Raw genomic sequence first — 24834 nt, 5'->3', positions numbered from 1 at the left:
AAAAAACAGCAATAGGTAAGTTACTTGAAAATATGATCTTAAATAACAAGAGAAATAGGTAAGAGCTGAGTGATTAACCTCTGGGGAATGAGAAAAGGGTGGAGAAGCCAAGCAGCAGAGGAATGTGGTTTTTCATTATAGACCTCATATAACTATTCCCTTTTTTCAACTCTGGACCTGTATTACGTATATGCTTCAAATTCCAGGGATTCTTCTTAAAAAAATTCAATGTCTAGAATTAACATGTGAAAAGTTCCTAATTTTTGATAAAAATTTAAAATTTGAAAAAACAAAAAATACAAACCTAATCTTCAATTTCCATGTTCCCTCTGCCCCAACTTCAGCTACTATCCTCTTTCCTATTTATCACCCACATACTTCACTTACTATTCAACCTATTGCAAACTGGTTAACTGGATTGTAATTTTTTTTCTTTTTGCTTCTTTAAACTCCTGGGTTTTTGCAATTTTTCTATATCAAGCATGAAGTGCTTTTCATACTAAGCAGAAAAAAGTTAAATAACTTAGAAAGTGGAAAATAATAACTATCCGGAAAGGTCCAACTCAAAGGTAATTTCTTCCAAGAACTATCTCCCCTAATAAATTATAAATTCCCTTGCAGTCATATCTACGAATATCATGTTTTTATTACTCACAGTGCCCATCGCACAGTATCCTGATGAAACAGAGACACAACCAAAGGCTCATTTCAACCCTCGGGGCCAAAAACAAAAAACCATAACCAAAACAAACAAACCCAAGTCTAATCTCTTTCACAGGTGAATTCTTCAATGTTTAAAGGCTGCTATCATGCTCACCAGTTCATCCACTGCATTGCTGAAAAACCATTCAAGAGTTTCGCACATGACATGATTTTTGCTCTTCTAAATTAGCACGTTTAATTATTAATGCAGTCTAAGATCATTAGCTATTTTTTTAAAGGCTACACCACATTATCAATTCAGATAAAATTAATGCTCAACTAAAACTCTTAAGACTTTCTAAGGTAACTCTTAGGTGAACTTCCCCTCCACCCCCACCTTGTATGGGTTTTTGGTGCCTTTGGGCGGCGGGAGGGGCGTTACATCCTTGTTCAGGACCTTAAATGCATTTTTTCCTTTAAAAAAAGTCATCTTGTTAAATTCTATCTACTGTTACATTCTGCTTAGATGTTCTGAGATTCCAATTTTGTTGCACTGGTACTTTTCTCAAATTCTCCACAATTAGATAAACAGAGTCACTACAACTTCATCGAATGCAAATGTAAATATCAACCTCAGAAACAGAGTATAAACTAGATGTTCACCTGTCTAGACGTATTTAGAAGAAACACCTATATTGGATGGAGACTGAACTTCATAGGTTCTAAGAACTTCTTCTAAACCTAATTTTGGTCTGTAATTGATTAACTCCTGTCAAAACTTACTTATTTCATTCCTTTAGCTACTCTCAACAGGGTGGTTCACCAGGATCTGCCAGCCTTCTCAGCATACCCCAATGGGTGGCTGCCCCTAGTAATTACTCTTCTTTTACAATGATTCCTTTGAAGATTGCTTTTAGGGTAGGATGGGTGGGGGACCTGACAGGAACATATAGGATAGAGTCATGTAAAGAAGTATAAGATCAGGTTCAAGGGATTCTTGTTCTTCAATCTTCTATAATTAAGGCCCTTAATAAGACTTTCAAATATTTAGATGATATAACAACTTTTTTAAAACAAAGGAATCCACGTCAAAGAAGAAATCGTAAGTGAAATTAGAAAATACTTTGAGATGAATAAAAAAGATCAAACATACTAAAACTTACAGGAAACAATGAAATACTTGTAAATGCCTATATTAAAAAAGATCTCATAGGTATAACTGAATCACAATACTGTAAATCAACTGTACTTCAATAAACAAGAAAAAAAACAGATCACAAGTTAAGACTCTAACCTTCCACTTTAAGACACTGGAAGAAACAGACCAAACTATACCTAAAGCAAGTCAGAAGAAAGAAAATAATAAATATCAGAGTGGAAATTAAGGAAGTAGAGAACAGAAAAATAGAGAAAAATCAATGAAACCAAAAAAGTTGGTTCTTTGAAAAGATCAACAAAATTGGCAAACCATTAGCTACACTGACCAAGAAAAAAGAGATCAAGTACTAAAATCAGGAATAAAGAAGGGACATTACTACCTATGTTACAGAAATAAAAAGGATCATAAAGAAAATTTTATTAACAATTGTATGCAAATAAATTTGACAACTTAGATGAAAAAGACAAACACCTAGAAACAAACTATCAAAACTGACAACAGAAAAAGCTGAAGTCATATACCAAGTACTAAAGAGACTGAATTAGTAAAGAAACTAGTGTCAAAGAAAAGCCCGTGCCCCAGTGTCTTTGCTGGTGAATTCTACCAAACGTTTACAGAAAAACTAATACAAATTCTTCACAAACTCTTCCAAAAACTAGAGGAGGAGGCCTTCTCATTTTATGAAGCCAGTTATTATCCTGCTACCAAAACCAAAGACAACAGCACAAAAACTACAGACCAGTATCTCTTAAATACAGATGCAGAATTCCTCAACAAAATACTAGCAATCTGTATCTGAAAACATAAAAAAGGGATTATACACCATAACCAAGTGGGATTTAGCCCAGGAAGGCAAAGCTGGTTTAACATTCATAAATCAGTGTAACACACTGTATCAACAGAAGAAAAGAAAGCAATCATTCTTTGCTCACAATAGGGAAATGTAACAAAGGAAAAAAAAAAAAGAGTTCAAATTTCCTTAAACTTAAAAAAATGAGGTATAAATAATACAAGTGAGAAACAAAAAGGATGGAGGACACCTGTGGGGATGTTTCAGATTTTCCAAGCTACAGAAAAATAAAAGTGCAGTACCTTACCCTAGACTGGATCCTGTACTGCAGAGAAAAATGCTATAAAGGTCATTTTGGGGTCAACTGACATAATGAGAATTTGGACAGACTTGACAAAAGTAAATTATCAATTTAAAATTTACTGAAGTTGGTAACTTTACTGTGACTCTGTAAAAGAATATCCCTATTCTCAGGAAATACACACTGAAAAATTTAGGTGTAAAGGGCCATAATGAATGCTGTAGAGAGAGGGGGTGGAAGATGAGAGAAGGGAAGACACGATAAAACAAATGGAGTAAAAGGCTGAAAATAAGTGAATCCAGGTAGTTTCTTTTTGAAATTATTTACAAGTTAACAACACAGAAAAAGCAAAACAAAACAGAAACCATAATTTATGAGAAAATGTTCTACATTCCTTTTTTAAAATATGATATGATACAGTGGAGAAAGCGCTGGCTTGAATTCTACTTCTTTTACTAACAATCCACAAGGCTGCTTTCTAATGTTTTAAAACAGATTATTTGAGCTAGATGAAAAATGAATCCTGCTAAGAAATAAAACACAAACATTAAAAATATAAACTTACTGTTTTAAATAACAGAACTTTATAGTTTTATGTTGTTATTTTATGCCCATTAATGGTCACATTCAGAATTCTGAATGCTCAGAAAAGTCTCTAGGAACTAAAAAACAAGAAGACTGTATTTTGGTTGGCATATTACATAAACTTTGACCTTGAGCGTTTCACACTTCTCCTCCCATTCTTTCAATTGCTGCTTCTGCTTCTTCCTCTATGTTTATCAAATACCTTAATGTCTCAGTGAATAGTTTATAAAACACTTATTGTACAGCATTAACTATGTTACAAATCAGCATACGGGGCCTCTTGCTCTTCTGAGGAAAAGTGCTGCACAGTGCTGGGTATACAACAGAAACAACTTCATTAACATGGAATTATTGTATTTATTATGTTCAAAACACCAACTCCATTAATAATTTTGTACTGGTGCTGACTTCCGGATCTTAGTTCCTCTTATAAGAAGAGGGATTTATTAATGTGACCATACAAAAACCTCATGTTCTATTACTATCTCCTTGACTTTACGCCCTTAACCTAATAATGAACTACAGGTACTTATAATTCCAAAACACTCTGCTTTATCCCAATCTCCATGACTCTCCACATACTGTTCTTTCAACTTGAAATGTCCTTCTCTAGCTTGCACTCTCCTTCCTACAGAGTTGTCATTTGCATCATATGTACTTGAACATAATTCTACTTTTGCATTTAATTGCTCCATGAGAGCTGACTACTTGTAGGCTGGTCTCTCCTACTAACCATGAGTTCCTTGATGGCAAACACTCTCCAGAGTTTAGCACTGTGCCAAATAAATAATGATAAGAGCTTACACTTGTTAAGTGCTTAACAACTAAAAACAATGAGTGCTTACTACTTGGCCAGGTATTGTTCAAAGTACTATGCCATATTAACTCCTCGAACACAAAGGAGGGTATAATTATTAAGTCTGTATTATTATTAAGCCCCCTTCAAAGATGAAGAAACATGGACAGAAAAATGAATACTTTTCATTTTTAAAGTAGTATACAATCAGAATAAAACATGTACACACACTTTAAGCTTCCAATCTTGACCAAGAAACATTTTAGAGTTCCATTCTAAACTACTGATACTAGGATGTCACATTGCCACGTAAACTCACTTATCTCAGTTTAACCGCAAACCATCCCGGTGCACCTTCCCGGCACACGCTGATTCTACTAGTCTGCTCTTCATCAGTATTGAGAAACTTCTTCTGGTCCAGAAGTTTAGAATCTCTGATGCGTATGGTGCCAGACTAGCAAATCTGAATCCTGTCCCTTCTTTCTTCTATTTCCTCTGCCTTTAATCTGTTCCGGGACAGAGACTGTATAGCACAGACTGCCTGGGCTGGAATTCTGGCCACCGGGTTCTAGCTGCCTTCTAGTGGGAAAATTAATCTTATGGAGCCTCAGTTTCACTCATCCGTAAAATGCTCCTGAACTACCTGCCCCGTGAAGATTCAATAAGTTGCAAACCACTTATAACGATGCCTCTCCGATAATAAGCCTCAACAAGTGTTATTATTAACATCCTAAAGCCACACTGCTGCTGCTCAAACGTCGAGTGTCTCCCGCTGACAGAATAAAAGCTAAATATTTTAGCCTAACATTCAAAGATCTCCAGTCTGATTCCATCCTACCTCCGGAGCGATACCTTCCACTATTTTGCCATCTAATTCTCAACTCCTAACAAAACGATCTGCAGTAGAACTTCTAGCTCGGCAGAGCGGCTTCTGCCCTCTTTTCAAATTTCCGGTATTATCTGCCCTACAGGGTGCAATTCAAAGCTCACCTCCTTTCCAGATTCCCCCGACTCACCCCAACCCCGGGAAACGTGCCCCTCCCCCGAGCTCCCGCAGCGGCTCACCCCATTCATCCGTCCTCCTCCCCCACCCCGCCCGCTCAGCAATGTGAATGATGTTCCCGCGGGTCCCGCGGAGGCGTCGAGATCTAGGGGCGGGGGTGTGTCCCCTTCTTTGTGTACCGCACAGGCTCGCGGGCCCTAGAACGCGTACTAGGAGGCAGCTTGCTGTTGCTGCAAGAAAGTTAGTCGCCGACGGGAAAATTGGCCCGAAAGGGAACCCAGCGGAGCCGTTTCCAAACTGGGCAGGTGCCTGAGTTGTAGGCGCGAGGAGACAAGAGGGGCGTCCAGGAGGTTTCCTGAAGGGGGCGGCGGGGGCGGGGCTCAGCCGAGGGGCGCGCGCCGGCGGCGCGGGGCTGCAGGGGGCTCGCGCGCGGGTCGCGGGGACGCGTGGAGCCCCCCCGTCCCCGCTCGCTCACCTTCTCCTCCTCTTCCTCCTCCTCCTCCTCCTCCCCGGCAGAGCTGTAGGCCTCACAGTGGTGACGAGGGGTCATCCGGGGGCCCGTTACCACCTCATTTTCTTCAGCGCGCGGCGACGGGGCGCGCGGGACGAGGACTGGGCCGACTGAGGAGGGAGAAGAAGGGGAACCGGGCCGGAGAGCGCGGGCGCTGGCGCTCGAGCGGGACGCACGGCTGCGGCCTGTGGGTCGGTCAGCGAATTAGTTCCATGACGCCCCCGGACCTGAGGCCGCCGCCGGTCCCGCTCCTCCAACCGCCGCCGCTTGTGCCCGGGTGGGGAGGGGGTTCCCTCTCGCCATAGGGCGGCGGGGACCGGGGAGAGGCGGGGGGTGAGACCGGCTCTGCCCCTGCCCGGGGGAAGCGCCTCCGAGGGGAAATGGTGAAAGGGGGGAAAGGGGGAAAAGGAAAAAAAAAGGAAGGGGAAAGGGGGGGGAAAAAATAAGAAAAAACGAGACAGAGGCGCTGCCGCGTCCGCTCGCGGGGAAGGCTGGGGAGGGAGGGGAAGGGAGAAAAAAGTGCCGGTTTCGTCAGCTCCGCCCTCGCGGACCGATTCCTAGACGCGCTCACTCCTTGTAAACAACACTGAACTGGCCTCTGGACCCTCTCCCGTTTTCCTCCCCGCCGCCTTCTCCGTCCAGCGAACGTACAGAGAAGTCCGGCAAAAAGCTGGGCTGTTGGAAACGGGCTGGGAAAATCTCTGGCATTGGGTTGGGAGGAGGGCTAAGAGAAGCTAAATGTGCGTGGACTCGTTTTCCTTGGAGGAGAGGAAGGGTTTCTCTTCGACTGCACGGTGACGTAAGCGCCTTCTCAGCTCGCTGGAAGAGGCGTGCGGTGGCCGGAGAGTGCGCTGCGCATGCGCCCCAGGGAAGAAAGAAGCAGCTGAGCGCTTCGCTTGGGGGGGTGGGGTCTTATAGGGATGCTACTCTGACTGAACCGAGCGTTACGTGGTTTATCCAGTCTGTCTTTGTCTCTGGGGCTTGTAAAAGGATTTGTTAGAAAGGGCCGCGATCTGTTGTGTAAAGATCTTGCGTTCTTTGTTGACCTCGCAAAAAGTTCTGTGTTCTCTTCTTACCATTGACGTGTAAATAGAATTGCGCGTTTTTTCGCTGCCACGTCGTGGGTGGAGGGAGATTTTAAAGCGCATTAGAAATCGGGAAATTGCAGGGAGCATAGGCTCAGGCACCTTCTAAAACAGTAAATTATATTGCTGGCAGCAGGGAACCTGCTTTGTAACGCGCCAAGGGAATTCTATCCACTTAACCAACACATCTGAGTATTTCCGAGTAGGTTTTATTACCAGGTCTTTAATGAGTGAGTGGTGACATATAAATGTGTTTTATTTGGGGTTCCTTTACGGACCTATGGTAAATTTTGCTCACCTTTTAATCGTTTTAGTTATAAAAAGAAGAGTAGAATTACAGAAAGTTTTGAAAGAGAAGAAAACCCTCAAACTCAACCATTTACAGAAGTAGTTGATTTGTATTTCCATTTGTCTTTTATATGCCTATTTTAAGTCATTTAAATTTGTTTTAAGCTTATTCAGCGAGCCAGGGGCTAATAAGCTCTAGCAAGCTGGAATTAACCAGGACAAATAGCTTCTACCTTCATGGAGTTTACAATCCAAACACTGAGCTAATTATCACTATCTAAAATCACCCAGTACGTTGATTTGCTTACTCGTACATTGTATTCTCTCCTTAGAATATAAGGTCTAGGATGGCAGGGATCTTGCATGTTTTATTTCACCCTGTATTCCTGCATGTAAGAGGCTCTCAATATTTTATTACTGACTGAATAAACAATTACCAGTATCAAAAGTATTAAGATGGAAAATTGCAGGCTGCTATGGAAACACTTAATCCTAGCCTAGTCAGGGATATCAGAGGAGGTTTCTGTGAGGAAGAGACATTTAAGGTGAGACTTGAAACCACTTGGGCATAGAATTGGGGAAAGAGTGTTACAGGCAGAGGAAACAAGTGCAAAGACTCGAGCTGAGACATTCTAAAAATCTCAGAAAGGTAGTGTGGCTGGTCCTCAGAGAATTGAAGGTAGGGGGCAGGTACCTATGACAGAACAGGGAAGGGAAGCCCAGGAAAGATTTTAGGTGGATCGTATTTTGCTTTTTTCACCTCATGTAGTCTTTCTTACGTGGGCTTTATTGCTACGTGGTCTTCCTTCTATAACACATTGGCAACATTTTTTTGCACAATATCATTCACTGCAGGACCATGAAATTGCTTCTGATTTTCACTACTTTAAGAATAATACCAATTCCATTCCCAGATATGTAGTCAAGAGAAATGTAAACCTGTCCACACAGAGACTTGTACGTGACTGTTCATAACAGCATTATTCATAATGGCCAAAAAGGTGAAACAATATGAGTGTAAGTCAAATGTGGTATATCTATAATATAGAATGTTATTTGGCCATAATAAGGAGGTACTGAAATATGGTGTAACATGAATGACCCATGAAAACAATGTGCAGTCCTTTGTGGCTGGCTTCTTTCACTTAGCATAATGATTCCATTTGTATGAAATGTCCAGAATAGGCAAATCCATCGATAGAAAGTAGATTAGTGGTTGCTTGAGACTGAGGATGGGGATGGGATTGGGAAATGATAGGTAAAAGTTTTGGCATTCCTTTTTGATGAAACTATTTTACAATTGATTTTGGTGGTGGTTGCAAACTAAATATACTAGAAACTATTGAATGGTACACATTAAATAGGTGAATTGTCTGAGAGGTCAATACAGCTGTTACCAAAAAAAAAAAAAAAAAAAAGGGAGAAGGGGAAAAAACCAAAAAGAATACAATTAACATCTTCATGTGTAACCTTTTCTGGGTTATTCCTGGGTCCAACGGTATTTATACTTTTACGGCTTTTGATGAATACCCATTTGCCAAATTGCTTGGCAGAAGATTTGAATCAATGAAAATGTAACCTGAGTATTTAAGAGTTCTCACTGTGGCCTCTCCCGTTGCGGAGCACAGGCTCCAGACGCGCAGGCTAAGCGGCCATGGCTCACGGGCCCAGCCGCTCCGCGACATGTGGGATCTTCCCAGACCGGGGCACGAACCCGTGTCCCCTGCATCGGCAGGCAGACTCTCAACCACTGCGCCACCAGGGAAGACCTTGAAACTTAGTTTTAATAAAACTGCCTTACTGCCTGTGAGATTACCAGTGACAATTTAATCTAGAAAACTGTAAATATAATTACAAGTAATTAATTGGTGGGTAAGGAACTTGTTCCAGTTGTCCTAACAAAATATGTGGACATTCTTTTTCTTTACTATTCATTCAAAGACCTTACTTTTAATCAACATCTCTTTTTTGTTAATAACTGTAGTAGTTTTTTTAAAAATTAAGTGTAGTTGTAACAAATGGAAAGACTTTGCAATTCCCTGAGAAAATAAATAAGGCATATAAAGAAAACATTAAAATCCTTGTATTGGTAAGGAATTCATATTTTTTCATTTTTAAAATATTTTTAGGAATATTTTGTCACAAATAGTAAAAATTTTACTAAAATTTAAAAATTAACATTTAATAATATTTAATTAATATTAATAACAATATTTAATTAATAAAATAGCAATTGATTATTTACTAATAAAATAATATTTATTATTTAATTAATAAAACTACCACCTTTCTATGTGGTATTTGAGAATAATAATAACTGAAATATATTGATTACTCACTGTGTACCAGGCATTGCACCAAGCACTTCTATTGCATTCTCTTCTGTTTATTCCTGCAGCACTCCTCTACTGTAGGTATTTTTCTTATCCTCATTTTTCAGAAGATAAAGAGGTAAAGTAAAAATAAACAACCGAAAGAGGTAAAGTAAATCCTCAAGACTGGTCACACAAACTTGGAGAGGCAGAGCCAGGATTCAAACCCAGTTTGCCTGACTCCAGAGCCTGATGTGCTTTTAGTCACTACCCTTTACTGCCTCACCCTGTGGGTATTACTGGCTTGCATGGAAGTCTTCGAACAAAAATACTCACCCTATGGTTATTTTTGCTGCCTTTAATCTTAGAACAAATATTCAAATAAAAGTTTTTAGTGACTAGTTAATATTTGTGTTACTAGAGAGTTGATTTTTGCTTGAAAACAGGTTGTTAAAATTTTCTTACACTTGTTTTATTTCATGACTAGAACATTGAATCTTGAAATATAAACATGTTCTGCTTCAAATGCAGACTAAGGAGGAAGCTGAGGGCTTCCCTGGTGGCTCAGTGGTTGAGAGTCCGCCTGCCGCTGCAGGGGACACGGGTTCGTGCCCCGGTCCGGGAAGATCCCACATTGCCGCGGAGCGGCTGGGCCCGTGAGCCATGGCCGCTGAGCCTGCGCGTCCGGAGCACACGGGAGAAGCCACAACAGTGAGAGGCCCGCGTACCGCAAAAAAAAAAAAAGATAAAAGAAAAAAGGAGGAAGCTGAGAAACAGTGTGCTCTCAGAATAAAAGCTCTGTTCTCAAATGCAGTATAATGTAAAGTGAGACCCCCTCCAGAAGTCTAGGACAACTGAAGGGAATCAAGTTGATGAACAAAGTGGTTTGCTATCTGTAATCTTTCAAGAAAAATAATTAGAAATGGACTGCTTACCTTTTTATGAGTATAGAAGATAAGGTTATATTTAATCTCTAATGACAAAAATTTCTAGTCTCCTTTGTCTTAAATGAAATTTTAGGGTAACGTTCCCAGCAGACAATCTATGAGGGTACTATCTTGTCGGAGAAATACTAAGGCCTACAGGAACAAAGAAAGTGATTCATTGTCATTATAATCACTTACTTTTAGCATTTATATACACTTAAGGATCCTTTTTACAGCTCCCGAAATACTTGTTTTCTTTAATCTCTACAGAGACACAAAGTGAGAGGAGTAAGCCTGTCAAATAGACATTAAGAGAAAAGGAGTCCACATTCACCAAATAATATAAAGACCACCTACTTACTATTTCTTTGTTGAAGGGTAGTTGATTTACCATGTTGTGTTAGTTTCAGGTGCACAGCAAAGTGATTCAGTTATATATAGATATCTATTCTTTTTCAGATTATTTTCCATTATATGTTATTACAAGATATTGAATATAGTTCCCTGTGCTATACAGTAGGTCCTTGTTTATTTTATACCTCCTACTTACTATTAAGTGGGGAGAAGTGCTCAAAGAAAAGTCAAAAATTCTAAAATAGGAAGCCGCAGCTGCTTTCCAGATTTTGACCAACTCTGAATAGAAACTGGCTTTAGGTTTCTCATACTTAGGTGCTTATTTAGAAAGACTTCACTGGGAGGGATCATTGGTTGCATGCTTTATTAAAAGGAGCCCCAGAAGTCAAATAGAGGCCACTGTTTGAAATTTGTAAATCAAAAAGGAACATTCTTTCCTTCTTCTTGGGAGGAAAATACATAATTAAAATAACACCATTTTACTCTCACAAACTGTTTTGAATGCTCAGCTACCAAATATAGTAAATTTGGAAAAAAATATTTTTGTATATCTTACATAGTCAAACTACCAATACATTATATTTCTTGTCGAGCATTATGTGTATGTGGGAGGTGTGGAGAGACAGGTAAACATCTTCCAAAGTGTATTTTTAGTCTCATCACAACAAATGTTTACTGTAATCTTTACTTCTCCTCAGTGCAGGAAAAGAATTATGTTTGGGGAATCGATTTAAATTATCCACGATCAGGGTTTCCAAGACTTCTTTCTCACATACATAAGCTGCTTCTATTACCAGACAGTGATTTAGTAAATATTTGAGACCCATTTGAATACTGGGGTAGGCACCATACGAGATTCCAAGAGTCATATGTGTTCCTGTTTGTAAGAAACTTCCATTCATTCATTTCTTAATTCAACATTTACTAGCTGTGTGACCATGAGCAAGTGAACCATCTTCTCTATAACTTGACCTCAGTTTCATCAACTGTAAAACAGGGGATACTAATAGTATATCTCCAAGGTTTTTATGAGGACTAAATGGGGTAATATTTACAAAAGGCTTGGACCAATGTGTGACACATAGGGAACACTAATTGTTAGCTTAACGCTTGTAACCCTTTATGTGCCAGGCTTGAGTTTAATCTTTTTTTTTTTTCACTTAATACAGTTAAAAAATGGCCCACCCTCTATCAGCTCCCAGCCTTGCACAAGGGAAGAAACAGAGAGGAGAAATTCTCTGTGTTTGTCAGGAAAGGCTTTATAGACTTGAATGTGGCATTAATTATTTTCTGTTGAACAAATTCCCTCAAAACTTAGCTGTGTAAAACAATAAGTATTTAGTATCTCACATGGTTTCTGAGGTTTAAGAACTGTGAGTACCTTAGCTGGGTGGTTCTAGTTCAGGATCTCTCATGAGGTTGCAATGAAGTTGTTGGCTAGAGCTGAAATCATGACGGGACCAGAGAATCTGCTTTCAAGTTCAGTCATGTGGCTGTAGGCAGGAGGCTTCAGTTCCTAGCCACTGGGTCTCTCCATAGGGCTGCTCATGACCAGGCGACTGGCTTCTCCATCACAAGTGATGAGAGAGAGGGGGAGAGGGGGACCAAGATGGAAGCTGCAGTCATTTTATAGCTTAATCTGGGACATGTTCTACTATCACTTCTGCTCTATTCTATTTATTGAAGCAAGTCAATAAGTCCAACCTGTACTGAAAGGGAAGGGAATTAAACTTGAAGGGAACAGTATCAAAGAATTTGTGAACATATTTTTTATATTTTTAATCTTTTTTTAAAAAATTATTTTTATCTTTGTCTACGTTGGGTCTTGGTTGCGCGCAAGCTTTCTCTAGTTGCAGAGAGTGGGGGCTACTCTTCGTTGCAGTGTGCGGGCTTCTCACTGCGGCGGCTTCTCTTGTTGTGGCGCACAGGTTCTAGGCGTGCGAGCTTCAGTAGTTGTGGCATGCGGGCTCAGTAGTTGTGGTGCATGGGCTTAGTTGCTCCACAGCATGTGGGATCTTCCCGGACCAGGGCTCGAACCTGTGTCCCCTGCATTGGCAAGCAGATTCTTAACCACTGAGCCACCAGGGAAGTCCCATGAACATATTTTTAAAACCACTGCAGGTGTGGAAGGAAAAGTAAGGTTTTGCTAGGTAAACAGGAACAAATTTACGACAGGCAAGGGAGCAGCAGAAACAAAAGAATAGAGATACTAGATTACATGCCATGTAATCTGGCATGGCTAGAGAATTGAGGGGGTTGTTTTATTCCTTTTTTTTTTTTTTTTCTGGTATGCGGGCCTCTCACTGTTGCGGCCTCTCCCGTTGCGGAGCACAGGCTCCGGACGCGCAGGCTCAGCAGCCATGGCTCACGGGCCCAGCCGCTCCACGGCATGTGGGATCTTCCGAGACCGGGGCACGAATCCGTGTCCCCTGCGTCAGCAGGCGGACTCTCAACCACTGCGCCACCAGGGAAACCCTATTCCTATTTTTAAAATGAGGAAACTGAGGCTTAGAGAGGTAACTTTCCCAATATATATTATACAGTTAGTAAATGGCAGAGCTGGGTCCTAAATCCATATAATTCTGATTATAGAATCCATGAACTTATTACTACCTGTACTGGGCAGGGTTCTCCAGAGAAACAGAACCAAGAGGATGCATCTGTGTCTCCATCTCTACCCTCTATATGGAGAAAGATTTTGAGAGAGAGAGAGATTTATTTTAAGAAGTTGGCTCATGGTTGTAGAGGACTGGTAAGTCCAAAATCTGCAGAGGCTGGCATACTGCAACTTTATGGAAGAGTTGCAGTTCAAGTTCAAATGCAGTTTGCTGGCTGAATTCCTTCTTGCTCAGCCTTGGTTATATTGAGACCTTCAGCTGGATGGATAAGGCCCACCCACATTACAGAGGGTAATCTGCTTTATCCAAAGTCCACCAATTTAAATGTTAAATCTCATCTAAAAAACACAAAAATACCCTTCACAGAAACATCCAAAATAATTGTTGACCAGGTATCTGGGTACCATGGCTCAGCCAAGATGACACATGAAATTAACACATGAAATTATACTACCCTCTACAATAGTGACAACTTGGGGACCAGACTGCAAACAGCCCTGAATGTCATACTAAGCAGTTAGCTGGACTTATGAAAATTAACCAGTGGCTCTGTCTGAGAGACATGACCTTGAACAAGTGACATTGGATGGGGTGTTCCCATAGAATATTGTAATTCCTTTAGGAAATGTATCTTGGAATATTTGTCTATCATGCTTGATCTTCAGTTCTGTTTTGACAAATACGGTTTTTATTAACATTATATTTTTTCCTTTCAATATTTTCCTTTTCAGGCCATATATTTTTAGTAATTAGCCTCTCACATATTTTGAAATGATGACTTTCATTTCAAAAATATTTTTCTCTATTATTTATTCTCCCCTATTTGGAGCTTTTCTCTTAACTTTTTCATTCACTTTGATGTTTTATTTCAAGGTTTCCTTTTAGTCATGCCTCCTATGAGAATGAAATGCGAAATTAGGGAAGAAGACAAAAATATGGGTGCAAACTAAAGAACCCAGTTTGTACATCAGCTGGACTTGGTGATTCCAAAGGTATAAATATTGTTCAAGTATCATTTCTTTGATGACTGTGAATAAGAAAAGTTGTTTCAAACTTGCTGCTGGAGATATTTCTCTTTGTAACTAACATAGAGCAGGAAACTCTTAACTTTTTTTGTGGAGCCTCAGAATTGAAAATTGCACTGGTCCCAACCTGTTCTTTTGACCCACTCCAGACTGGGTCCCCACTGAGGACATGACACAGATAAGGGGTGGGCTGGAGAGTGTTGTGAGGACAACTGAAATTGATGTGGCGTATACATCTATGGATACACCCTACCAGGAGAGAACAGGGAGCAAAATCTAGAAAACCAGTAGAGCAAAAGGTACAACAAGTTGGAAAGGAAAGCAGAACTGGACTTTCAGAATAAATAGGGGTTGAGACCTGGTGGTAAAGCATAAAACAAGGTTAGAGAGTTTGGGAGCTAAAGTTTGGGCTATGGATTTAGCCCATTTTCAGCTTTCCTTCTTAAGAACAGCATGATATAATTTTTGAGCTTGAAAACACGGGGAGGGGTGGATAACACCACTAGATGGTTTGGTGAATTCTAGCAGATGAGCAGATTTTGTGTGAGTGAAGAAGACAGCACCATTCAAAGGAGAAGCTAGTTTCCTAAAAAAGGAACATTTTATGCATCAGTGCTCTTCTGTGTTCCTTTCTCTCTCTCCCCTATCTCCTGTTGCTATACTGATCATTCTACAAGCTCAATCAAGTGTGATTTCCATCTTTAGTGCTATGAAAAAAAGGGCTTCATTAATAGCATGAAAGAACAAATAAAGGTTTTAGCAAAATCAGTTTCTTTTATTTTCTAACATATCAACACAAATATTATGTCAATGACATAGTGGAGGTTTTGATAGTTTATCTTTCTATCTTTAATAAAATTATACCTAAACCATCTTAGAAAAATAGTTTTCTTATTTTACCTTGAAAGATTGCCAGTGGAGGTATACTTATAAATTCTCTAAGTAATCCATTCCAAAGGAAAAGTCTTCTTTTAGATGTGTTCCTTTGCGTATTTCAGAAAGCTATTCTTAATATGTTGCTCATTTGAACTGTGTGATAGTGGAAACTAAGACCCAAAGATCTGGCCATATGAAATACACTTTGGATCAACCCAGCTAATTTTGATGTAAATCTTAGAAAATGATCTGCTAATTTTGACTTAAATCGTATTTATACTTATAACCACTTGCATTTTAAAGTGAAAAAATACATACCCGAAATCCACTACTCTAAAGTATAAGATAATTTCCATTCCTGAATCCAAAATGTCTTCTGAATGCTTAAGGATAATGTTGTCTAAGGAGGAAAGATAATGCTGGAGAAATATGGTGAGAGAAATCAAGCTTTATGCTGAAGAAACTGCAGTTTTCTATGGACTTTCCCTTCCTCCCACAATAACAGATCTCCTCCTTCAGACCTCTCAGAGAGGCCCACTGATCAGTTTTTACAGGTCCATTGAAACTTGGCCTCCTGACCACTATCAGGAATTTACAATCTACATATAAATAGGTATTGAATATTAAAAGATTAATTTGAATGCCAAGTCAGTTTTTTTTTAACCAGAAAATTGTTGAATATAGAACAGACTTCCTTTGACAGCTACTCCCGCATACATTATAATATATGTACCATATTCCTTACTGTAGAAAGTTACAGTTAAGGTCATAGAAACTGTCTTGTCCATATGAAAAAAACAAGGCTATCGATGTTACTAATAGTATTGCTTTTATGTTTATACATATATCTTGTATGTGTAAGTATCTTGCTCTTTGCCTTTGCCTTTAAAATATATTACTGCTTTAGTTTTTAAAACTGTTCAGGGCTTCCCTGGTGGCGCAGTGGTTGAGAGTCCGCCTGCCGATGCAGGGGACACGGGTTCGTGCCCCGGTGCGGGAAGATGCCATGTTCCGCGGAGCGGCTGGGCCGGTGAGCCATGGCCGCTGAGCTTGCGCGTCCGGAGCCTGTACTCCGCAACGGGAGAGGCCACAGCAGTGAGAGGCCCGCCTACCGCCAAAAAAAAAAAAAAAAAAAAAAAAAAAGTGATACACACACACACACACACACACACACACACACACACACACACACACGCAATGGAATACTATTCAGCCTTTTAAAATGAAGGAAATCCTGCCTTTTGTGACAACATGGATGAACCTGGAGGGAATTATGCTAAGTGATATAAATCAGATAAAGACAAATACTGCATAGTATCACTTACTTGTGGAATCTAAAACAAAATTCGAATCCATAGAAACAGAGAGTAGAATGGTGGTTGCCAGGGGCTGCAGTATGCGGGAATTGGGGAGAGTTTGGTAAAAGGGTACAAACTTTCAGTTATAAGATGAATAAGGCTTGAGGATCTAATGCATAACATGGTCACTATGGTTGATAATACTGTACTGTGTAATTAAAATTTGCCGAGATAGTAGAACTTAAATGTTTTCACCTCTCCTCTGCCCCCAGAAAAAAGGTAAATATGTGAGGTGATGGATGTGTTAATTAACTTGAGTGTAGGAATCTTTTCACAATATACACATATATCAAATCACGTTGTGCGCTTTTAATATATTACAATTTTATTTGTCAGTTATACCTCAATTAAGCTAGAAAAAACCCCACACATGTTAAAAATGATGGAGAGTGCTACTCACTTGCTACACTGAGAGACAAAAAACAGAAAACAGATTCCTGGGTCCACTCCTGACTTACTAAATCAGAATTTCTGAGGTGAGATCCTCAAAATTTCTGAGGTGAGGATGCATGTTAGCACCTGCATGCTCAGGTAGTCTGAAGACCATGTTTTGAGATGAATGAAATGACTACTGTAGTGAATTAAATAAGATTTTAATGATATATTTTTGTGTGTGCATTTACTAGGAATTTCAATTGTTATTGCTGTATAAAAGAAAGAATACAAATTTTGCATACAAGGTTTAATGGGAATTCATCATAAGCTTATATTTTTATTTAGTTGTTTTATAACCAGAAAGAATAAGCCAATGAAGGAAAATCAAAAGCTGAAAAAGATAATAATGAATATCATAATATTTCACAGGATATTTACATTATTTGGAGGAGAAAATGCCCCAAGGATGTCATTTTTCCACATCAAAATAAGAAGTAAACATATGAATGCTAAATGTAACTTTTAAAAAATGAGACTAATTTAAAAAAATTACTCCAAATATTACTATGATGATTGTAGTTTATGAAATAAGTGTTTCACCAAGTGGTTATGTACCTGTATAATACATACAACACACAGAGCAATTTACTAACAGTATAAATAAACTTTGGTTAATCTCATGAGTTAAGAACACTTTTGTGAGTGAATTAATGGTCTTATCACATTAACTGATTTTTAATACGCGTAAAGTTCAAAACATATATATCTGAAGAGATCACCTACATATTTATTATTATATTATAACTGATAGAAAAATAACAGTTAATGGAGTTTACTGAATTAAATTGCAGAACTAATTTGACCGCCTAAACTGTAGTACTCAAGCACAATCTCTGTAGAATTCATATTTTCAATTAAAACATTCTAGTGTTAAGGAAAACAAAAATAGCCTGACTTTATAGCTTTAGGGAGATATGTTACTGTTAAGTAAATTTAGGGGACTTTCAGAGGTAGCAAAATGAGATGGGGTAAACTACAGAATTATCACACTTTTCTGATAATTAGAGCTCAAACTCTTGGGACATAGCTGCATAATTTCTACCCCGAAGACTGGTTCCTTCCTGGCCCTCGAAAATAAAGGGCAGAGCTATCAGTTGGGAATCAGAAATCAGATTCTAAGAAGGTGGTGGGGCGTAGGGCAGCCAAGGATACAGAGTTCTCTAGAACGGAGCTTTCTTATTTATTTTAGACAGAAAACTTTCTACCTCCAAATGGAAAAAAAATCATTCTTTATAAAAATGTGTCTCTCTGCCAGAACATTAGGAGACAACTGAGCCATCCAAGCCCTGAGGCTCTGTGGCTCATTTGCAAAGTTCACCTTCTTAATCTGCTCTCCGTGCCTCCCTGGTCCTGGGCCAGACCCAGGTTCTCAGTCCTGCCTTTGTGCTAAGGACAAAAGTGAGTTCGGAGCCTAGGCTGCTTTCTCCAGTGAAACTGTCTACCTACTCCAGGTAAGTCAGTGCGTCCCAGGAGAATCCTTGGAACACAAAAAGCATATTGTGCCCAATGAATGCAGCCCTGTTGCAGGCCTGCTTCAGAACCTGTCATTAGACAATACCATATCTCTCTGCTGCCTGGAAAGGTTCCTGCATGAGTTTTAAAGCTGTAATGTGATTTGCAACCTTATTAATTTCAGTTGCAAACTTGAGCACATACAGAGTGCTCTATTTAAACCATGAATAAGCCTGCACTACACTGAGTGGGGCTGTGTCCGTTTGCACAGTTGCACTTTGCCATAGTGTTGTCAAGTTCCACTCTAGGCTTTCAAACAAAAATTTCCAAAGGTAGTACCTCTGCTTGCAGAGCCTATTTGGACAGTATCCATATATTTGCCACTGTCGCTTTTAAAATTGGTTTCCAATAGAGTTTGAGGCCCTGGATCTAGAGTAATCTGATTTGTCTTCTAAGACACAGAAACTGAAGCTCGAGGCAGCCTCCGTACAGAGAAGGGTTTCTCAGCTTCAGCACTATTGATGTTTTGGGCTGAGTAGTTCTTTGTGAAAGAGTTGTCTTGTGCATTGAAGGATGTTTAGCAGTCTCTGGTTTCCTTGAGGCCTCAAGCATGCTAAATGTAGCCCAGGCAAGCAGTCAACAATAGTTTTATTTCCACCTTCAAGCAGTAAGAGCTGACCTCTGACCCTTTCCCTTCAATGGAGGGCTTTGAGCCCATTTTCCCTTTAGGAGCTCTAACCAATCACTGCCAACTTTCATCCTGAGCTCTCAGCAGGCCAGGAACTTCAACTTGCTGCTTTACATTTCTGCCTTTTATTCCACCCTGTGAACTACCCCCTATCCTTCTAATGAATTCATTTTACACTATTGATTTTTTCCCCAATTCGGTAAATAGCAGCCCTGTTCTTCCAGTTGCTCAGACCAGAAACTTTGGAGTCATCTTTGACTTTTTTTTTTTTCTTTCCACATCCTGTGTCACTCAATGTCCTGGCAGGATACAGATAGCACACTAAAAGCGGTATCTGAGAAAAATTCAATGGATTATTTACAAATGTGTGGTCAGGTTAAGGGAGGATAATAAGAAATGGTGAAGCAGCCATGGGGGAGTCACGGTGAGAAGCCATTACTACCCAAGGCTGGAAGGAGGCAGGGGTGAGAAGGGCTTACCAGAACCAGCAAGAGCTGTGGTCATAAAAGGTGGCTGCCAAACTGTAGCCTGGCAGGGCAGGCGCCAGGAGAATAAATATTTCTGTCTTGTTCTCCTCCTGCCCTCCAATTTCCTTTCACTTCATTTCACAGTCTGAACCCAGCCAAAGCAGGACAGGAGATTCCAGATGTGTGGTCTGCGGAGGTCAGATTTCCAGTCCCCGGGAAGGAGTAGAGGGTGGATCTGAAGGGGCAATCAGAATCCCTGTGTGCCCTCATCAAAAAATCTGTCAGCTCTGCCTTGAAATACATCCAGAATCCAACTCTCACTCTCTATTTCCCTTATTACCTTCCTAGTCCAAGCCGCTGTTTCTCACCTGGACAACTGTATCAGCTTCCATCCCTTTACCAGGTTAATTTTTTTACAGCATTTATGACCCCCTAAAATATTATGCATAGTTTGTTTATTTGCTTATTGTCTGTCTCTCTCCACTAAAGTGTAAATTCCATGAAATCACAAACTTAATCTGTTTTTTTACTTCTTTTTTTTTTTTTTTTTGCGGTACGCGGGCCTCTCACTGTTGTGGCCTCTCCCGATGCGGAGCACAGGCTCCGGACGCGCAGGCCCAGCCGCTCCGCGGCATGTGGGATTTTCCCGGACCGGGGCATGAACCCATGTCCCCTGCATCGGCAGGTGGACTCTCAACCACTGCGCCACCAGGGAAGCCCTAATCTGTTTTTTTAACTGCTATGAAATTCCTTATACATTGTAGGCAGTCAGTAAATATTTAATTAATTAATTAATACTTAAGTTGATCTGATTTGGTTTCTGTTGCTTAGTATTTCCAAAGAACTTTAGATGATTTCAGGGTGTACACCCCTGAATGTAATGTAAAAACAAATTTTAATCTCATTTTGTTTTTTAAAAAATTTTTTTGTGTGTGCATATAAAAAAGAATGGGAGTATATTCAAAAATTTTAGAAGTGATTACCATTAGAGAGTAGGATTGGGGGTAGTTTTCATTTTCTTTTTTGATCTTAACACTTCTGAAATTTTCTACAATGACTACATATGATCCTTGTAATAAGATAAAAGTACCTTTATTTTATTTTAAAATTAAAAGAAATATTTTTGATTTACAATGTTTTGTTAATTTCTTCTGTAGTGCCTTTATTTTAAAGTACTGACTAGCATCAACCAGATCTTCTAGAAAGCTTGGCAGTTCTTTTTCATCCCTTGGCTCGCCGTCCCTGTTCCGACAGTGACACTGCCAAACCTTTCCCACTCTTTTTAAGCAGTCATGCTGGATCCATTTCCCACGGTATCTATCCTGCTCTGTGCTATAGGAAGCTGATCCATGAGATTGTAACAATCTGGCTCCCTGGCCCTCTAGCTTCCAGCTTGGTTCAGCTAATGGCTTTACCTGAAATCTAGAGGGCAAAAGGAGAGTGAGGTCAGACCACTTATTCCCCCAGCTCCCTCCTTACCAGTTCCTGCAGGTTGGCTATGTCCCTTTACCTAAAGGCCACAGCTCCTGCCAAGTGGTCCTCTCCAAACAGCTTTCTCTGGGTCCCAGTAACTGCTCTCTCCTCTCTCTTCTCCAGGCCCAGGGATGGTAATAGTTTTCCCAACCACTAGCCCTGGGGTAACGCACCATCCCTTTTTCTTCCTAATCCTTGCTCACAACTCTATAAAGTCTCCTCAAATTACCCAATTCAAGAATTTCATGTCTTTTCTTCCAAGGTCCCAACTAAGCACTCAACTCCATCTTCTTCCGTCATTCTCAGCAAATGACCTTGCCTCATTCTTTACTTTTTACTGAGAAGGTCTTCTTGTATCAGCTTTCTTCTCATTCCTCAGATGGCCATTCATCATCACGTTACTAAGAGTAGTCTATATAGTGGCCTGCTCTCATGCCTAATATTGCCTCTCAGAGTACATAGCATATCTTGCCCATAGCAGGGCTCTACCCTGTCTTCCTCTTGCCTCTGAGAACATTTTTCCTTCATTGGCTCTTCTTCTTTCTTCCATCATTTAACTCTGGATGTTCCCAATGTGTCAAACCTTGGTTTTGCCCCATGACGTAATTCTTTTAAAGAAGAAAGTTTATCGATTTTTACTACTTTAATTACTTTTATTCAGATAATTTTTAAATATATACTTGCTGTCTTATTCATCTAACTAAACTCCAATCCTTTATCTCTTCAATCAGATTAGATATTTTCCATGGATTTCCAATTATCTCCTCCTCCTCAAATCCAGTATCATTTCATTCCCTTCAATTCGATTTTCTCCCATTGTCTGTATTTTTTCCAATGGAATCTACATTTCTTGAGCTGAAGAGTTTAAAACACTGAAGTTATTTGTTAATGCCTCCATTTTCTGTGCCCCTCAACTGCAATTACTTTGTGAATTCTATAATTTTTTTTCTTAAACTCATTTCTCAGAGTTATTCCGTTCCATTCTCATTGTTGTAATCAAAAATATTTTTTTAACCATAGGCCAAGATTATTTCAATAGTCCCCTAACTTGTCTTCAAGTTCCAGTTTCCCCCATTCCTACAGAAGGATTAAGATTTCTAGAATATTACTAATATCATGTGGTTCTAGAATGTGGCTCCCATTAATAATATTCAATAATTACAACATTAACCACTAATATATACTGAGTATTTGCTCTGTGCTGACTGCTACACTAAGTTCTTTTTTACATGGGTTAATTATTTTAATCCTCAGAAGAGTCCTGTAAATATTCAATTGTACAACTGGAAGATTTTTTTTTTTTCCCTACAAGTCAAATTTATTAGATTTGTCCACAGTCAGCAACGGCGATACTCTTGCTGGTCTTGCCATTCTTGGGCTGCAAGTACTCTATCACTCCCAAAATATTCATGTCCTCTCTCACCTTGCCAAAGACTGCATGCTTGCCATCCAACTGCTCAGTCTTGGCAGTGCAGATGAAAACCTGGTAATCGTTTGTGTTGGATCCAGCACTTGCCATGGACAAGGTGCCAGGACTGGTATGACTCAGGATGAAAGTCTCATCAAATTTCTCCCCAGAGATGGACTTGCCACCTGTGCCATTATGGCGTGTGAAGTCATCACCCTGGCACATAAATCCCGGAATAATTCTGTGAAAACAGGAAGCTTGGGCTTCCCTGGTGGTGCAATGGTTGAGAATCTGCCTGCTAATGCAGGGGACACGGGTTCGAGCCCTTGGTCTGGGAAGATCCCACATGCCGCGGAGCAGCTAATCCCGTGAGCCACAACTACTGAGCCTGCGCGTCTGGAGCCTGTGCTCCGCAACAAGGGACCACGACAGTGAGAGGCCCGCGCACCGCGATGAAGAGTGGCCCCCACTTGCCACAACTAGAGAAAACCCTTGCACAGAAACGAAGACCCAACACAGCCAAAAATAAAAATAAATAAATTAAAAGAAGGCTTAACATTTAAAAACAAAACAAACAAACAAATAAAAAACAGGAAGCTTTACAACCAAATGCTTTCTCCCCGGTGCTCAGAGCACAAAAGTTTTCTGTTGTCTTTGGAAATTTGTCTGCAAACAACTCATAGGAGATGTGGCCCGAGGGCCCACCATCCATGGCCATCAGCCCTGAGGTGGTGGTGTTTTCAAGGCCAGAAGAATTTTAGAACAGTTAGGAAACTCCCAGATTACCCAGCTACTGGTGGTTCTGGAATGCAAACTCCACATGAAACCAGAAGTCTCGCTCTTACTCTTTTCTTCCATGCTATCCAAATCCCTCAACATGACTTCCAAAATGCTCTGCAAATTGCCCCCACCCTTCTGATCCAATATCAGCCTTTGTTTCCCTCTACATTATACTGAGGGTGAGCTCACTAATGCACCATACACACATCATGTTCACTGCAGGCTCTTTTGCCTTGACTTTTGCACCTATATCTTTTTTCCTGTCGTCAGATCAAATTCTCTTTTTGAGTTAAGGTCTGGCTCCAGACCACAATGAAGTCTTCACGAATGCTACAGTACACATGGATCTTTCTTTTCTCAGAGCCTCTAAGACCATTTACTGTCTGTACCATTACTTTCCTATTCAATCAGGAAGTACCTTGATTTATATTTAACTGCTGTCTGTACAATGGCTATTTATTCACCCCAGAAAAAAAAACACTGAGCCCTTATTATTTTCCAGGCACTGTGTAAATGCTGAGAATACAAAGGTGGGTAAGATTCAGTCTCTGAAAGAGTTTTATCCAGGGAGGCAACATGAATGCAAACTAAAATATTACAATACACTCTGATAATATTGGAAGGATATATTGCATAATGGTTTAGTACATGAGTTTTGGAATTGCCCAGGTCTGGGTACATTTTCCAGCTCTGCTCCTCAATAGCTAAATGAGGATTACACATCCTAAGCTTCTGTTTCCTCATTTGCAAAATGGAGATATTAATTGTTGTAGCCACTTATTAAGGTTTTTAAGAATTATACAAAGAATTTTATAAAGTATATAAGGTATATAAAGTATAAAGCATATAAAGTATAAGGTAATTAGAATAGTGCTTGAAAGTTTATAACTATTTATCCCTATCCCCCACAAAAAGGAATTTGCATGTATTCTGTACATTTTCTTCAGTGGGAATAGAGAAGATGGAGAGAATAACTGTGCCAGGGTTGTCAGGAAAAGCTTCGGAAAAAGGGTAGAATTTGAAAACAGTCTTGAAGGATGAGAAGGAATTTGCCAGGTTATTCTGATTTGGTTAGACTGTAGGAAGAATGTAGAGAAAGTCTTGTGAAAAGAATCTGGAAAAGTCTTGTGAAAGGAATCTGGGAAGATAGCACAGGCAGATTGTAAAGGGCATTATGTCTATGCAAAGATATTTGTACACCACCTTCTCGACTAGCAGTTCCCAAAGGCTTTGGTGTTGTGCCAGAGATTTCCAAAACCATAGGCTCACCAAATAATATCTGTCTATTAAAAAAGCATAGTGACTCAGACATGTCAACATATTTTAAGGTATTTCTGAAGTTATAGTTACTCTTTGGCACTTTATGCTCTATTAATTAGTGAATCCTAAAAGAATTACTATAGACTCTATGCTAGTTATCAATTTATTGTCTCTCAGCTCCAAATTCACCCTTCATAGCCTGCTCCATGAAAATGGATCTGAATCTCTTAAATATTTTCCCT

The 24834-nt window shown here is 39.8% G+C and overlaps 2 protein-coding genes across 3 annotated transcripts in view; both read right to left on the bottom strand.

Annotated features, from left to right (window-relative positions):
- Positions 1-6300, bottom strand: part of CCNI (cyclin I) — a 31843-nt gene extending 25543 nt beyond the window's left edge. For both annotated transcript variants that reach the window (XM_029235768.1, XM_029235769.1), the window contains exon 1: positions 5752-6300. Coding sequence is in view for 1 of the 2 variants with exons in the window: in XM_029235769.1 (XP_029091602.1) it covers positions 5752-5826 (75 nt within the window). In the remaining variant the exon portion in view is untranslated. The remainder of the gene's footprint in view (positions 1-5751) is intronic.
- Positions 6301-22465: 16165 nt separating this feature from the next.
- LOC114902887 (peptidyl-prolyl cis-trans isomerase A-like) lies at positions 22466-23270 on the bottom strand. The gene is made up of 2 exons (XM_029235598.1): positions 23156-23270; positions 22466-22815 (listed from the first exon to the last, which is right to left on the bottom strand). The coding sequence occupies exons 1-2, from the start codon at positions 23268-23270 to the stop codon at positions 22466-22468; spliced, it is 465 nt and encodes a 154-aa protein (XP_029091431.1).
- Between the last annotated feature and the right edge of the window lie 1564 nt (positions 23271-24834).

The sequence above is a fragment of the Monodon monoceros genome, unplaced genomic scaffold (assembly GCF_005190385.1).
Source record: "Monodon monoceros isolate NGI ecotype Baffin Bay Population unplaced genomic scaffold, NGI_Narwhal_1 Super_Scaffold_20, whole genome shotgun sequence".
NCBI lineage: Eukaryota > Metazoa > Chordata > Mammalia > Artiodactyla > Monodontidae > Monodon > Monodon monoceros.
The sequence above is the reverse complement of the archived record's forward strand: the minus strand, read 5'-3'. Positions and strand labels throughout refer to the sequence as shown.

What these genes read in the sequence shown, in the direction of transcription:
- LOC114902887 (XM_029235598.1), bottom strand. Translation starts at nt 23,270, where the DNA reads ATGGCCATGGATGGTGGGCCCTCGGGCCACATCTCCTATGAGTTGTTT. An exon ending in CGGGGAGAAAGCATTTGGTT is followed by an intron (nt 22,816 to 23,155) that starts GTAAAGCTTCCT and finishes CCACCAGGGAAG; the next exon opens with CCCAAGCTTCCTGTTTTCAC.